Source organism: Meriones unguiculatus, chromosome 15 (genome assembly GCF_030254825.1).
Source record: "Meriones unguiculatus strain TT.TT164.6M chromosome 15, Bangor_MerUng_6.1, whole genome shotgun sequence".
Taxonomy (NCBI): domain Eukaryota; kingdom Metazoa; phylum Chordata; class Mammalia; order Rodentia; family Muridae; genus Meriones; species Meriones unguiculatus.
In genome coordinates, this window is record NC_083362.1 from 6045852 (window position 1) to 6063207 (window position 17356).

The 17356-nt window shown below is 52.7% G+C and overlaps 1 protein-coding gene across 2 annotated transcripts in view; it reads right to left on the reverse strand.

Annotated features, from left to right (window-relative positions):
* The window catches only part of Radil (Rap associating with DIL domain), a 71528-nt gene extending 61037 nt beyond the window's left edge, over positions 1-10491 (reverse strand). Inside the window, exons 1-2 of one of the 2 annotated variants that reach the window (XM_060368048.1) lie at positions 10373-10491; positions 3369-3967 (exon numbers count right to left, since the gene is read on the reverse strand). In XM_060368048.1, coding sequence (XP_060224031.1) covers positions 3369-3903 — 535 coding nt within the window. In that variant the 5' untranslated portion in view covers positions 3904-3967; positions 10373-10491. The remainder of the gene's footprint in view (positions 1-3368; positions 3968-10372) is intronic. The other variant, XM_060368047.1, reaches the window with a different exon arrangement.
* Positions 10492-17356: the final 6865 nt, after the last annotated feature.

Sequence of the window (17356 nt, forward strand, 5' to 3'; positions counted from 1 at the left end):
TACCACACACACACACACACACAGAAAGAGTGCGGGGAGGGAGGGAGAGAGAAGTTCCAAACACTCCTGCTGACCTCACACTTGCTCTTGCCAGGATTATAAGCATGCCTTATCCCTCACCCTTCCTAAGGTGCTGACAAAAACCACATGGCCCTGCCATCACCCTCCCCACAGTGCATGTAAGTGATTGTCATCTTTATCTCAATGACAGGACACAGAGCCCTCTCCTCATGGCACAGGCCCTAAATTCCAGCCCCTGGGAAATTACCAAGAACTGCCTTCCAGCCCAGCCTGCTCCACATCCACCTTTGCCTCCCTCCCAAACAGCCCATATTTTGATAAGCTGGAAAATCAGGAAATCACAGCACCAAAAAAAAAAAAAAAAAAAAAAAAAAAAGGCAATGTTTATGGAAAACAGAACCCAAACACGACAAAGGGCATTTCCATGGTGTGCTGAAAGCACAGCAGTGATTCACAAGAGGCGGGTGAACTGCCAGCTGGAGCCTGGTTCCCGCTCCCAGGGCAGCTTGGCTCCAGGCATCAGCCATCCAGGTGCTTCTACTGCGTGAGCCAAAAGAAGCTCCTGAAAGCCTAGAGCAGCTTCTACCGTGACAACAAGAATGGGGCAGAGCCCGGCTCCGTGACAAATGCCTTTAGTCCCAGCACTTGGGAGGCAGAGGCAGCCTGATCTCTGTGAGTTCAAGGCCAGCCTGGTGTTCCAGTAAGTTCCAGGCCAGGTCTGTCTGTCGTGGGGTCACTGTGCCGTGTTACCTGGGTGTCTGCAGGGCATCTTTGGCTCCTAACTGAGCCAGGCCTGCTCCTTCCTTTGCATCTCCCTAGGCCTTACCAGAGGCTCTAGAGTATGCTGCAATGCCAAGTACAAAGCACAAAGGCTGAGGCTCTAGCTCAGTGGCAGAGCACTTGCCTAGCATGGGTGAGGCACTAGGTTCAATCCCTAGGACTGCCAGAAAAAAAAATTATTAAAAAGAGGGGGAGAAGGAGCCGCAGCAGGATGGGTATGCCTGTGACAGCTAATCTAGCATAATCCTCACAGCCCTTGCCCTGGCCAAAAGGCACAGGGCACCTTCATCACACCCAGAGAAGAATGGCAGCCAGGAAAGTCATCCCTTGGGCTGGGCCTGCTTGGGCAGTAACATGACCCCCTAAGGCCCAACAAGTGGGTCACTCAGCCTGACCAATGAAGAATGGACTCTTTATTGGAGAGGTTTCCGTAGCCACCAGGGGAGAGAGGCTTTGAGCTGCAGAACTTCCTCCGGCCTGGCCTCGTGTGAGCGGTGCTGAATGAGTGGACAGAGGAAAATCCACACTGCACCCACAGCAGCCAGCAGCCACTACACCCCAGAACAGGCTCCCTAAAGAGCCCCCTCACTCAGGGGGCACAGGACAATGGCCTAATGACAGACAGACCCATGGATACTGGGCGCCAGCGGCAACCCCTGAGACCGTCTCATCAGGCCTGCTCTGTGCAAAAGAGAATGTCCACAATGCTGCTCTGGGGGCTGAGGAGATGGCTCAGTGAGTAAGAATGCTTGTTGTGCAAACACGAAGACGTAAGTTCAAATCCTCTGCACCACATAAACTGCTAGGTGTGGCCTTGTGCCTCTAACCTCACTGTGAGTGTCGCGCAGAGGAAGACCACTAGCCTGGTCCAGGCTCAGTGCAGGACGCTGCCTTAAGGGAATAAGGGGGAGAATGGTACAGGGCAGGGTGCCTCGGTGCACACACAGGTACAAACACCTACACACGCGCCACACGCACCTCACACAGCAAAGGGAAACAAAGCGATGCTCCGCGCACCAACGTCAAGGCCCTGAGCCCCAGCGCCTGCGTGCGTGTTCGCGCGTGTGCAAGCCCACATCTGCATGCATATGCAGCTCCAGCCCACATGACCTCTTCCCTCAAAAACCTCTCTTTTGACTGAACAGAAAGATTCTACACACACACACACACACACACACACGTGGATAGATGTATATATATATATATTTTTTTTTTTTTTTAAACAAAGGGCCAGTGAGATGGTTTAGCAGGTGAAAGCATTTGCTTCGCAACCCAAGCTGGACACAAACCCTCCCCTTTCTTGCCCCAGCCTCCTGACTGCTGGGATTACACCTGGCTATGAGAAGTCTATGAAAACAGAGCGTGGGGTGGGGAGGCTGGCCAACCGGGAACCTCCTGCCTAAGCCTAAAACCCAGAGCTAGAGCCCCAGAAAATACCACGGACCTGTGAGTGTGCCATAACATGCGCACACGCACCACACACTATATATATATGTGTGTGTGTGTGTGTGAGTGTGTGTGTGTATGTATGTGTGTATAATTGTTTTTAAATAAAGGGCCAGTGAGATGGCTTAGTGGGTAAAAGCACTTGCCATTAAGCCTGATCTCCTGAATTCGGTCCCTGGGACCCATGAGGTGGAAGAGAACTGGCTCGCAGCTTGACTTCTGACCTCCACACTGACGCCTGCCTTCATTAATCTCCCGACACAAATAAGCACTCACATTATTAAAACAGAAACAAATCAAAGTTTTGAAAAAGCTGTCATCATGAAACCTATCACTTTATGTCCTAACGTTAAAGAAAACATGTGGCTGGAGATGGCTCGGCACTGAAGCATATATATTGCTCTTGTAGTAACCCTGGGTTCAAGACCCATTATTCACAGCAGCTCACAACCATCTGGAACTCCAGGCCCTCACAGGGTACGTATCCACACACATAAAAAAAATCTGAATTTTTTTTTGAAAAAAGTTAACTAAAACCTGTAATAAACTCTGGCAAAATAACTGATTTCTATCCACTAATTGGATAGCAAAGCGACGGGCACCAAGCCACCAACCACATCCTTGTGCCCAGAGCAAGGCAAGCACCTACTCCTAAGGCCCGAGAGAAGTATGACAACTGCGTCTAGGTCACCTGAGGCGCTGACTAACGTCCCTCATTCGGGCACTTGGCACCAGAGGCCCTCGGGCTCGTAGTGTCGTGAGAGTCTATGGAGGATCCTTCGCTGCCCTTCTACCCAGTCGCCCTGAGACTCCTGGCATATCTGAGTGGGACTCACCCTGCGGCAGGTCACTGACCCGGAACCCACGGGTCTCTGGGACTAACGGACCGGATACGGCCTGGTACACTACAGAAGGTAGCTGAAGCCGCTGAAACGGGCCACCACGTGCCACCACGTGTCAATGCACATGTCCAGTGAGGTTACTCAGACCTCTGGGGATGTCAATGACTGATGCAGGCCCACTCCCGTCAAACCAGCCTCACCTTCCCCCATGTGCTGTCCCCTCTGCCTGTCACCCTCCTAGCCTCCCTTCCACGCTCAGACCCGGTGCCCCTTCCTCACCTGCTGTGGTGGTATCCACGTCCCTCGCTGCCATCTCTTCCACATCAGACCTCTTCCTCAGCTCAAACCTCCGGGACAAGCCTTCTCGGGGCTTCCATAACTCCTGGATCAACAGGGGCTTCTCATTGTCCCCAAACACTCGGAAGCACTGGGCCTGCCACCGCTGTCCAGAGTCCCCAGCCTGGCCCACAACGTCACAGAGCACATACTGGCCAGCACAGCCAGGGTCCAGGGCATAGCGCTCTAGTGCCTCTTTCACCAGCTCCTGGGCACTCGAGGTGCCAGTGGCCAGAACACTCTTGTAGTGGGCGCCTGTGCAGACACTGTCCCCAAACACCTTCAAGACGCCAGGGGCCGAGAGCTGGGTAGAGAGCTCTGCGGGGTCATCGCTGGCACCCAGGCTGCACAAGGTGGAGTCCAGGTCACGGTACTTGTAGCTCAGTGTCCGGGACAGCATAGTGGACAGCAGCTGGCTCTGTCGCTTTAGCTTGTTCTTCGTGGGAGGAGACATGATGAACTGAGTCCCATAAAACATGGTGGGCGCGTCTTCATGAATAACTACTGAGGCTTTCAGCCAACAGCTGGGGGAAGGCCGGAGCCTGGGAGAACAAAGGGATCAGGTTAGGGCAAGTGTCAGGGTATCAAGAGCAAAAGAGACACGAGTCCATCCCAGCCCAGGGAACACTTTTGGGCCATCCCAGCATCCACACCACCTGGAGCCAGGACCCCAGCAATGGCACTAAGTCAGAGCCTGTGAGGCGCAAGGTTCAAAGCAGGTCTGACAGACTGGAGCGCTTTCAGGGAAAGCCACTATGAAGAAGCACGAGGAAGTCATAGTAAGCCATAACTGCCTTTGGGCTGCGTGACTTCTGAGAAGGGCTGGGAACAGCACTGCAAGTGGACAGGGGACAAGCACACTGATTCTCTGTCCTGGCGGACATGCCCACCATCTAGCCAGGTCACAGCCAGAATAACAACATCAACAACAAGAAACAAAAAGCAAGCCATATTCAACTTGGGGACAGAGTTCTGTCCCTCTGTAGGTTCACTTTTTTCTATGCCAGTCTATACAAAAGACAAAGCTCAGTCCAAACACTTGCAGAGCTAGGGAAATGGCCACAGCTACAACCATTAAAATAACAAAAACAAAAGCCTGGGACTGGAGAGATGGCGCAGTGGCTAAGGGCACTTGCTGTGCACACATAAAGACCTGATCTCAGATCTCCAGCACCTGTGTAAAAATCTGGGCATGGCTATGCACACACCTATAACCCAGCAGTGTGAGGGGCAGAGACAGAAGACTGGCTGCCAACCTAACTCTAAGCTCAGAGAGAGACCCTGTCTCCAAAGAATAAGGCTGAGAATGAAAGAGCAGGTCACCTGATGTTCCCCTCTGGCTTCCATGGACGTGCCTACACTCCCCCCCACACACACACAACAACAACAACACAAACCCCAAGAAAATGCTGCTCCCCATGACCTGGCAGAGGAAACTGGTCCTGACTAGAAGAGATGGAGGTGGAGGTTGGTCCCAACTGAAGAGATACTTCTGTAGGCCTGAAGCTGACTTGTCCACTAGGTCACTAGGCCCTGAGGAACCACACAGAGTGCTCCACAGCCCGTGTAGACATTCTTGGAATGCTTGCACTCCACCCACCACATCAACCACCCGGCCACTGGGGCCCTCCAGAGCGAGGCTGGCTCCCCAGGAGCTCCGAGGGAGCAGGGAGAGGCTGCCTGGTGCAGAATGCTAAGCCTAATGTCCTGTGGGGCTCAGAGGTGGAATTGCCCATCTTCCTCACAACGGTCTGCTGGGGAGCCCAGAGAAGGAAATAGGGGCTTTCAGCTCCGACACCAGCCAGGATGAGGCAGAAAGGCTGCATGCACTCATCTCCTGACGACCACACCCCACTCCTGCACCACAGACAGGCCAGCCAGATTGGTGAGGCAAGAGAGGAGCTTCTAGAAGGCTCACCCCAGACAAGTGTGTTCAGCCTGCAGCCCTGGGGCTGCGCGCAATCGAGGATTAGTTGCGAATGGCACCCAACACAAAACTGTAAACATTTAAAATCCGGGCTTTTTGGTGGTTCGGCTTGGTTTTGCGCAGTGCCTGACTGTCTGCTTTATAGATGACATCACGTTGCAATGTGAAAAGGTTGAACACACCTGCTAGTGACTCAGGACCCAGAGAAAGCACCAGAGACCTGCCACCCTGACTCCAGGCAGCCAGCTCCACTGGAGTCCCCGGCCGCTACTCACCCACATTTTTATGGGTTGGAGAAGCAGCAGCTGAAGGCAGAACCACCCAAGGAACTCTTCAAAAGACTCTCACAGAGCTAACAGGATGGTCCAGTGGGTAAAGGCCCTGGCTACCAAGCCTGCTGACCTCAGGCTGACCCAGCAGCCGCAGCAAGAAGGGGAGAACCAGCTCCCAAAAATTGTCTTCCCATCTCTACATGTGTGTCATTGTCCGTGCACACATGCAATAATAATTTTTAAGTAGAAAAAAGATTCTTGGGTCTAGAGAGGGTGCAATGCTTAAAAGCACGTGCTGCTCGTGCAGAGGACCAGGGTTTGGCTCCCAGCACCACATGGCATCTCACACCTCTAAGTAACCCCATTCCACAAGATCTGAGGCCTTCTTCTGACCTCTGAGGACACCAGGCCCACGGGGCACACGTCCTGCATTCAGGCAAACACTCATAAAGTAAATCTAAAAACAAAAAAACTAAACAAGTTTGTTTGTTTAAAAAAAAATACTTAGTTTAGTAAAGCAGAGTGTGTGGTCCCCATCATCTGTGGGGAGGTGAAGGAACAAAGGTCGACCTGAGTTACACAGGACGCTCCAGGCCAGCCTGGGAACAAGAGACTCCCTCTCAAACAAAATAAAACAAGACAAGGCAAAACCAACCACCAGGGAGCCAGACATGGCCACCGGTGCCTGTAATCTTTAGAATCCCAGCAACTAAGAGGAAGCTGAGGCAGGAGAATCTTCAGCTGGAGGCCAGCCAAAGCTACTCACCAAATCTGTGGCTACAAACACAGGAAGAGCCTGTCTCAAAAGCAAGGACCCCACAGGGAGCTAAAAGCAACTGCCCTACCTCCAAACTGACACTGAGGATCGGATTTCTTCCATATCTTTGCCTGAGGCCCCCACCAGCAGCACCTTCAGGAAGGAAGCCAAAAACCAGGCCGCCACACCTTCAGAGCCTGCTGGCCTGGGTGCCTGGGCATTGTGGGAAGAGTGTGAGCTCTCCAGGACCCTCCTGAGAGCTTTAGGCGCTCAAGCTGGAGCCCCCAAAACTAGTAACAGCCCTGTGGGATAAGTCTCTGGGTCCTATCAGAAGGACCTCTGCCCACCACAGAGCCTTAATAACGTACCCATTTCCTGAAGACTTGAGCTTACCTATAAATAGCTGGTGTCCAGAGAAAGTGGACAGAAAAGGGAATACAGAAGATTCTTTGGGGTTTCACTGAAGAAAGTCATGGAGGGGTCAAAGCATCGATCGTGTCTCTTCCCCTGAGGATCCTGTAACAAGCCTCAACAGTAACCCTGAGAAGCCTAGAACTGACTATGCTCCCCTGCATGTCACTGTCACTTACAAAAAAAGCATTTTCAAGGAGCTGGTGAGATGGCTCAGTGGATAAGAGTGCTGGCTCTGCAAGCAAGAGGATGGGAATCCGAACCCTAGCATCCATGTACAAAGCTGGGCCCGGCTGCACACGCCTGACCTCAGCGCTGGGGCTAACATACGGGCTCTGTGGACTGAGGCTCCTCCAGCAGAGATGTCCACTGTGCTTCACAGAAGTGGCAGGGCAGAAAGAAATGTGGGGCTGTGTCGTCTGACCAAGTATGCTGGACGTGGAAGAGGCAGCTAGATACTGAAAGCTGCCAGCTTCGGTTGGTCTAGCCTCTGCTTGTGTGGGGACTGGCACACACATCCCCACACACACTCCCATGCCTCTCTCTGTCTCTGTCCTCTCTCTCTCAAACACACACACACACACACACACACACATGATCACGTGTGCATCACATGCAACCATGGGAATTAAAGTTCCCTGTCCAGAAGCTACATGAAATGAAGACAAGACGACCCTGAGATCTGCCTCAGAAACACAAGATGACGCCTCCTAAGTAACCACTCCAAGCCTGAGCTGGGCCTCTGCTTGGTCCACACCCCTTCCTTGGAAGCCTCTAGACCAGCACACATTCTCGGATGACACGGGCTCCACAGCACTTCCACGAAGCACAGTGAACGTGTCTGTTGGAGAAGCCTCTGTCGGAAGTCTCACCCAGGAGGGCAACAATGCAGCCTCAGCCACTGAAGCCTGTGGCCAGCTTCTGGAAACCGTGTCCAGGAGGAAACGGAAACACAATGCCAAAAGGTGCTTGAGCGGGAGAAAGGTCACAAGGAAACCTCCAGTGTTTAAAAGGGCCGGATCCAATGCAGAAGTCAACGGGCGTCTTGTACCCAGGCTACACATGCTGGGCAGGCTGGTACAGTCTAACTGTAGTCCTGCTCTAACGAAGCAGAAATGTTAGACTGGGCATGGGAGCGCACACCCGAAATCCCAGTCCTCCGGAAGTTAGAGGCAATAGGAGCAAAAGCCCAAGGTCACTATCAAAAGCAGAGAGTGGGGAGGAGAAATGGAAGCTGGCATGGCTCACATGGAATAGCGGCTCTCAGAAGGCTACGGCAGGATTGCATGGCAAGGCCTGCCTGGGGTATATAATAAGTTCCAGACCGCCTGGGGCTGAGAGACCCCATCTAAAAGGAAGTAATAGGGACGGGGATGTACCTCAGTTTCCGGCATGCATGAAGTCTTGGATTCCATTTCCAACACTGCACAAACCAGGCACCCTGTAATGCCAGTATTCAGGAGGTAGAGACAGGACAATTGGAAGTTCAAGGTCATTGGGCCTTCAAGATGGCAAAGGTGGCTGCTGGCAAGCCTGACATTCAAGTGCCACACATCACATGCTAGACAGAGAAAATGGACTCCTAAAAGCTGTCCTCTGACTTCCACATGAGCACTAATTAAGCATGTGCAAGCATACACAGAGAAATAACAAATTTAAGTATTAAAAATTTAAAGCATGTGAACATAGTGAAAGAATAAATAAATCAACGTAAAAAAAATTTAAAAAGAAGTTCAAGGTCATCCTAGGCTATGCAAAGAGTTTGGGCTCTTTGGCTGGGCTACACAGTTCTCTGCCTCACAATATATACGTTAATAAGTGAGAGGAAAGAGCAATGGAAAACTACAAGTACATAGCTCCTAGCTCCTCTCCTGGGGTCTTGGGAGTAAGGGGTGCAGGCTGGAACTCCAGAAGTAACCTCCTCCTATGCAGAGGGATTCTAAGACAGAGTTAGCAAAAACGGTGACGAGCAGGAGGTGACATAAACCGGGTGAATGTGACTCAATCTTCTTAATCCCAGAGGCCCAGTGAATGCTGAGCTTTGGCTTTTTTGAGGCTTTCCAGAAAGCACCCCTTTATGACCATCCTCCCCACGGCCACTAAAGACAGTGGGCCCTGAGGGTGGCCACCTGCTCACAGGCCACTTCCCTTCCTAACCACAGAATCAAGAGTGCAGCCTGTTTGTCCAAACTGGACAAAAATGTTTCTCAAAAGGCCACTTGGAATTCAGGGAAAGTCCTACAGAGGAGAGCACGCCCTAGGTAACCAGATCTGTTTTTCTGGAAGTATGACCTGTCTTTTCCTTTTCTGCCCAATTCTTGCCTCTGGCACACAAACATTTGGGGACACCTCAGGTCCCGGAGAGTCACAGTCCATGCACGGCTCTCGCTGTGGCTGCCTCAGGAACTGTCTGTCCCTTTCCTTATCCTCCAAGAAGAATCCCATTTCTGCTTTAAGAAACAAAAAACCAACCAGCAAACAAAAAAACCCAAGGTTAAGTCACAGCGACCAGGCAGGCAGTGAGGTCAGTGACAGCTGACATGGGTGGAGGGACGTCTCTTTTCCAGCAGGACAATGTGGAACACATTATCATTCCACCAGAAGAAAAAAAACGAGCAGTCAACTTTGCAGGCGGTGCTTTAACCGGCCCCCCTCATCCGCAAATCCTATCTTTATGGCTCAGGCTGGAGGGAGGCTTCAAATGCGAGCATAATTCAATCAGGTTTCATTTGGCCCGCTAGTCACTTAGCAAAAAGGGACTGACTTCCCCCTGCGGGATCAGAGGCAAGCTCCTCTCTGGAATTCACAAGAGGTGGCCAGCAGCTCCGAGACACCGGTAATCAAATTCTTTTTGGCAATTCAGATTAACCAAACACTCGGCAGGAGACAGAGGCTGGCCGGGCAGGTCTGCAGCCTGTCAGGCCCCCACCCCGGGGCTCCCCAGGGACAGAAGCCAGATCCCTCTGAGGGCCTCGGAGCTCCAGCTCAGCATCTGTCTCGGGCACTGCACTTGTCGGGGGGCTGGCTGGAAAATGGTACAGAAATAGCTGGAGAAACAATGCCTCTCGCGGGCACACGGGTGGGGAGGCGACACGACGCGGGACGGGTGTAGGCGGGGGTGTCACCACCATCCTGGTGGAAGAGTGCGGGACTCCCGCCTTGAGCTCTTTCGGGACGCCTCGGGTTACATTGCACCCCCAAGGCGCTACCAGGGAAACTGAGGCCCGGAAGGGCCCCTCTGCCACGAGTGACGAAACCCGGGTCGCCCCTGGAAGCCCTCGGGGCCACGCCACCCGCGCCCACCCAGCCTCCGGGTGCAGCTCCCCCGGGCCTCTCCAGGTCCCGTGCGCTCGCCGGTTTCCATGGCAACCGAGCAAGCCTGCCTCTATCGCGCCCGGACTCGCCGCGGGGACCGTGACCAGCGCGGCCCCGCCCCAGCGCGTGCCCCGCCGCCCGTGTCTCAGCCCGCGGTCTCCTCCGCGCCCTCCGCGCCCTCCGCGGGTCCCCGCAGCCTCCCCAGCGCCACTTCCTGGGCCATCCTCGGCCTCCGCCGACCTTCCTTCTCGCGCCCCGCACTCACCTCTGCGCAGCCCGTCAGCCGCGTCCCCCGCGCGAGGCTCCCACGCCCGCCGTTAGCCGAGCTAGCGCCCGGCTCGAGGCGCCTCCTGCCGGCCGCGCAACGGACGGGGCGAGGCCTCCGAGGGGGCGGGGCCAACGGGGGCGGAGCCTATGAGGGCGGGGAGCCGGGCGAAGGGAACGGAAACCTGACACCTCAGCGCCCAATGGGCAGAGACGGAGCCTCTGGTGGGCGGGGTCACACGCACTGGGGCCGGCCCGGCCGTCTGGGACTGATAGGTTGTGCACTACCGCCCCCTTCTGGTAGCCAAAGATAGGGCCGGTTCCCTAAGCGAGGGGGCCTTTGAGTGGGCGGGGCCTGGGTGAAGGGGCGGGGCTGTTTTTTCTTAACAAGCTCGGGGTTTCTCACGGGGCGGGGCCTCACGCAAGTAGGGCGTGGCCTAGGCGCCCGTCTGCCCCTCTGGAGCTGTGTGCGCTATTTTCACGTAGGCAGTGGTGTTTGGCCTCCGCCCCATATGGGGGTGTCCTTTGATATTTATGAATACACATGAAACTGACTGGGGTCAGGGAGGCCAGAATTTCATTTAATATATTTTTAATTTATTCATTGACATTTGCATATGTATCTATACTGTGTGTTATCCACATTTAGCCCCATTTCTTTAATTCAATATATTCTTTGTAGAATTTTATTTTATATTTTAAATAGAGTCTCATATCCCAGGCTAGCTGCCTTGCACCCCTGACGTTACTGACTCCGCCTTCCCTGTGTTGAGATTACAGACCTGCACTACCATGCCTAGCTTGTGTATTACCAGGGCCCCGCGTAGGCAACACAAATGCTCTACCAACTGAACTACATCTCCAGCCCTTAGCGGCCAGAATTCTAAAAATCAAGGCATGCCACACTGGCTTAGAACCACGCAAAATGGCAGTGACCAAAATGTCTTCCTAGTAACTTGTTTTTGCTTGGACTTAGCCCTGCTATGTCCGTGAGTGCAAACTGCAGACCCTGACCCTAGGAGCACGTCTTTTTGCTGACAGTTTGTAGAGCACAAGGCTGTAGAGCTGTGGTTCTCGACCTTCCTAACGCTGAAGCCCCCTGACACAGTTCCTCACTGTGGTGGTTTGAATAGGAGCGGCCCTATAGACTCCAGTATTTGAATGCCAGGCCCGGAGCGAAAGGCGTTATTAGGGAGGGTGGGTCTTGCTGGAGGAAGTGTGTCACTGTGGAGCGGGCTTTAAGGTCTCCTACGCTCAAGCTGCACTGAGTGAGACATCTCCACAGCTCCTTCTCCAGCACCGTGTCTGCCTGCAGGCTGCCTTGCTTCCCTGATAAAAGACGAAACCACTGAAACCATAAGCCAGCCCCAATTAAAAGTCTGCCTTTCTAAGAGTCTCTGTGGTCGTGACGTCTTTCTGCAGCAATGAAACCCTACTAAGGCAGCCATGTGTGGTGACCCCCGACCATAAAATTATTTCATTGCTACTGCACTTTGCTGCTGTTAGGAATCAGAATGTAAATATCTGATGTGCAACCCCCCCAGTGGCTGTCACCGCAGGTTGAAAAATGTGGGGTAAAGTAATGACCCCACGTTTGAGACAGGGGAAGGGGACAGACAGTATGGGCCACCCTTTCTGACAGGCCCCGGGTTTAGGCTAGTGAACTTTTTACCTGAAGATGTAGAGGCTCAGAGGAGTCAGGTGGCTGAAGGGCTGTCAAGACTGGCCTCGTCTGTGTGAGGAACACCGCACAGACCTTTACAGGACATCCCCTCCCCCATTCACACCCTCCCCCTGACACACCCCCGTCTGAGAGGCCGTAACCAGACAATACACTGGAGTGTCTCCACACAGCTGGAAGGAGAGCCTGCGTTCAGGTCTGGATGCTGCTTCTGTGACATCCCATGTGGGAACCCAGCCCGTCTCCAGACTCCCCACACCCGCCTCTGGCGGAGACTCCCAAACTGCAGCATGGGAACCAGAACCGGACTAGTTTCCTAAGTAAAGTTTTACTGGGACACAGCTGTGACTGTTTATACCAAGTCACTGACAATGTGTGGCCTGTAGTGGATTGAATGTACAATGGCCATGTCGGGCCTTTGCTTCAAACACTTGGCCACTAGTTGGCAGTGTTACTTTGGAAGATAGTGAAGACTTTCCAGCTGCAAGAGGTAGGCCATGGGGACGGGCTTTTGAGGGATTGTGCTGGTGAACACTTCCTTTCTGCTGCTTTCTGTTACCCATGAGGTAGATCGATCTCTGACACACTCACTAACCATCACAAAGTTCTGCACAAACACGCAGGGCCACGTGACCCTCTCGGAAACTGTCAAGCCGAGACAGTCTTCCTCTTTGAGTTTTTTCTGTCCAGTATTTTGTCACAGCAATGCAAAAGTAACGAAGACACTTACACAAGCATAAAAACTACTCGCTGAAAGGCCCCACTTCCCCCGACATTCTGGGGTACTAGGGACTGAGGCTTCGACCTCTGAATTTCAGGGGAGCACACAGACTCATCCCACGAAACCAGCTTTCATCGCCTAGTTTCCGTTTATCCTTAAAGACCAAAATCGAGGCTTAGTTATGTGGTGGCTGACCTCCAAGATGGCTGCCCTCAAGCCAAGCTTCCTCACCTGGCCCCGAAGACTCAGTTGCTGAGCTGGAATGACTTGTGTGACCAACACAACATTGTCTCCACGGTATTAGGACTCTGGGGTTATACACCGCGAATGTTGCTTGTGCCCTGGCCTCCTCTCCCATCATTGGCTCTGAGGTGTGCTGGCCACCACGGAAAGCCGTTCGAGCAGCTCCGAGGGAAAAGAGGGCTGTCTACCAACAGCAAACCCCAGTGTGTGGGTGCCTGTTTGCTGCGCTGGACCCAAGGCTGTAGGTCTGACATTCTGGTGGAAGTGCAACAACCGACCCCACTGGGGATGGATCCCACCAACAGCAATTATGTTATGAAAGGCTTGGTCCTCAACGCAAGCCACAATCAGAGCTGGAGCTTTGGGCTAACTGAGCAGATCCTGAGGGTATGGACTTAGTCAGTGAATTAACCGTTTGTTTGTTTGTTTGTTTCTTTGTTTGTTTGTTTTGCATGGGAGCACACTCACACTTCATTCACACTTCATGAATGAAGGCACACATGTGTCACAGTATGTCTGTGGAGGTCACAGGGCGGCTTCAAGGTTCGGGCTTCACCATCCACCTCATTTGGACGGATCACCTTGCTGTTTTCCGTTGAGTACTCCGGGCTGGCTGGCTGGCATGGGGAGCCTCCCATCCTTACTTCCTGTCTTCCAGTAGGCATGCTGGGATCACAGATGCTTATCCTGTGCATCCGGCTTTTACACAGGTCCTGGGATTTTACACGGGTCCCGGGGATTCCAACGCCAGGCCTCGTGTTTATGCAGTAAGTGCTTTTTCCCACCGAGTCATCTGCTCATGGAGTCCTAGTGTGACGTCTGAAAGGAAGGACAGCCCTGGATCTGTCAAGACCAAGTTCTCGGTACAAAGGAAGTTTACTTGCCCCAGAGGGACAAAGGGCAGGGAATAAGAGACAGCGACGGGAGATAGAAGACGAGGGAAAAGGGGAAAGCAAGAAGGGAAAGAGGGGAAGGGATATCACCCTGAGGGCCGAAGGACTGCTTCTGGAGAGAGGAAGCAGACATGGCCCCACAGGCAAAGGACAGTTTATAAAGGGAAAGCGCAGCGTCAGGATGAGTTGGCTAATTGTGATTGGGCATGTTAATTAGGGTAGCCAAAAGGGGGCTTTTGATCGCTGAGCTTCCACGCTTTGATAGCCGTATTTTGGTAGTCAGCTTCAAGAGGAGGAAGGGGCCAAATAAGGGAATGGACAGCCAGTGGCTCGCTTTAGGAATGCGATCTAACGGTTTAACGAGATGGAGGGAACGGTGCAGAGGGTAAAAAGCAGAACCTGTCAGCACCGTGTCTGCTCTGCTTCTGTCAGTGTCTGCACTGTCAGGGAACTGCTAGGGCCTTCAGTGACATCATCAGGGGCAGCATAAAATGGGACGGGGGGATGCCGTCAGAGGAAGTCAGTCACTGGGGACGGGGGACCCAATTTGAGTAAGGGAACTTACTCAATAAAAACTAAAGCAGGTCGGGTGTGGTGGTGCACACCTTTGGTCCCAGCACTCAGGAGGCAGAGGCAGGCGGGTCTCTGTGAGTTCGCGGCCAGCCTGGTCTAAAAAACAAGTCTAGGACAGTCAGGGCTGCACAGAGAGACTGTGTCTCGAAGGTCTGGTGGCACATACCTTAACCCCAGCACTTGGGAGGCAGAAGGCAACTTTGTCTACATAGAAAGTTCTAGGCTACATAGTCAGACCCGAAAGCAGAGGCTCAAGCTGAGTCACATAATGACAACCTGTCTCAAAAATCAATTTAAAAAATGTATGGCTGGGTCACACACGCCTGTGATCCCTGCACTCGGGAGGCAGAGGCAGGCGGATCTCTGTGAATCTGAGGCCAGCCTGGTCTACAAAGTGAGTCTAGGACAGTCAAGGTTACACAGAGAAACCCTGTCTCAAACCCTCATCCCCCCCCCCCATACACACACACACACACACACTCCAAAAGTAAAAATTTAGGGCCTTGCCTTCCTCTTTCCACCATTTTGGCTCCTGTGGAGGCCTGCTGGGAACAGGACTTCTTAAAGTGTTGTTTTCCTAATTGATACAAAGGCCAGGAGGCTACGGTGCAAGGCCATTTCTGCTGACTGTAAGCAAGGGCCCCAGAACCAAAGAGAGCACGCTGCATGCCTGTAATGCCAGCACTCGGGAGGCAGAGGCAAGCGGATCTCTGAGTCCGAGGCCAGCCCGGTCTACAGAGAGAGTTCCAGGACAGTCAGGGCTACACAGAGAAACCCTGTTTTGATAAACAAAGCAAAGCAAAACAACAACAAACTGAAGATGTTTATGCCCCAGCTGTATTCTTCTTAGGCAAGAGGAGATGTACTCCTGTGTATAAAGAAAAAAAACACAAACAAACAACAACCACCACAAAACCAATGTCATGGCTCCTGAAGGCAAACAGAGGTAAGTCAGGCTCGTGGAAGGAGTGAGACGGTTTGTGCCAAATCCAGAAGCAACCTCCCTACAAAGCCCTGTTGGATGTGAAATCTGCATAATGCTGTGCCCTTCTTGGATTTAAACTAATGAAAGGTACATAAATAAAGGTGGGTTTGTGCTCTGGGAAATAATAATAAATAAATGTGATCTTTTTTAAATTAAAAGTTTTTTAAAAATGATAGTGATTGAGAAAAGCACTTGGTGTTGACCTCTGACCTCCGCTCACATACAAGTGTGTATGTACCTGCACACACATGGATACATTCACCCATGAACGTGTACATCACACACACACACACACACACAGAGGGGAAGGCAGAGCTCTGGGACTGTCAGGCAAAGGACTTACTGAGCCCAAAGATAAGCATCAGGTTAGGGTAGATTTCCCAGGAATGAAAAGATGGGCTCCTAGGAAGAGCCCCGGAGACGAAGGACAGCTGTCGGGGGCGCATCCTGTTAATAATCCAGCGCTGCCTGTCACAGGTAACACACAGGGTAGTAGGGTTACAAAGATGAGCACGACGGCAGCTTCAAACAGTTCGCTCTGGGGCTGAGGGTGTGGCTTACTCGAGGCACAAACGTGAGGACCTGAGTTCATCCCTCACATAAAGAGCCAGGTGTGGACACACACACACACACACACACACACACACACACACACACACACGCCTGTGACCCCGGCCAACACTGTCTGGACCAGAGACAGAAGATTCGCTATGATTTGTTGAATTCCGCCCTAGCTTCCAGCTCACTGAGAGACCCTGTCTCAAAGGAATACCCTGGAGAGTGGTAGAGCAGGACACCTGATACCGTCCTCTGCCTCCTGCATGCGTGCAGGCACACGTGCTCGCTCCTACACACAGACACATAGGGAAATATTTCACACGCTGGTATGAAGGGCTCGTTATAATACGGTGAGATCCCAACAGTGCAACAGTCAGCCAGTGCTGTATAAGGGTGTGTAACAAACACTCGGAGGCCTACCCTGGAGAACTGCTACTGCCTGCATGCCGGCAGGTGATCTGGGCCGCTGGCAAGTTCGCCTTGACACTGGGGGAGGGGGGATCAGATCCCCGTCTGCCCTGCCTGCCTCCTCATTCTTGGAGGCGCCCTCACTGAGAACCTGGTTTTCTCCTGAGAGATAGGGGGCATGCAGGGTCCAGACCGTAGCACGGGAGCTCGTGTAAAGTATCTGCTGCCGGGTCTGATGATATGTATCTATGATGCCTGCACTTGGGAGGCTGAAGAAGGAACTCGGCCTGGGCACCAGGATGAGACCCTGCCTCAAGAACTGAGCAGGAATGCAGCGTGAGCTTGGCCCATCCACGTTCCACACACTCGCCCCTGAGAGGCTCTGGGGAAGGGCAGCCACTTTCCTCAATGGCATAGCCACTGGTAAATTGCCTGTGCACCTTAAGCGGCACCAGACCAGAGAGAGGGCTAAAAGGAGACAATGGGATGAACACCATTGAAACACAGAACTCCCCCTAACATGTGTATTAACTTGTCAAAGAACAAATTAAAACCATTTTTAGCTAAGCATGGTGGTGCACACCTTTAATCCCGGCAAGAGCAGGTAGAGCCTGTGAGTTAGAGACATCCTGGTCTGCATAGAGAGCTCCAGGCCATCCGTAGCTACACAGTGAGACTATATGTGTGTGTGTGCCCGTAACTCGTGTGGGGTGTCGTGTGCATGTATGTGTGTGTTTTATGAGTGGAAGGTGGGTGGGGAGGCAGAGAAATTGGGACCTTTTCACACTGTTGATGGGAACACACAGGGCAGAGTGTCGTGGTGTAACAGTTTCTTGTCTGGCTGCTGTGATAAAGCAGGTTCGTTTCGGCTCACGGTTTGAGGGTGCAGCCATCATGGCAGGAAGGCACAGGCAGGATTTGGA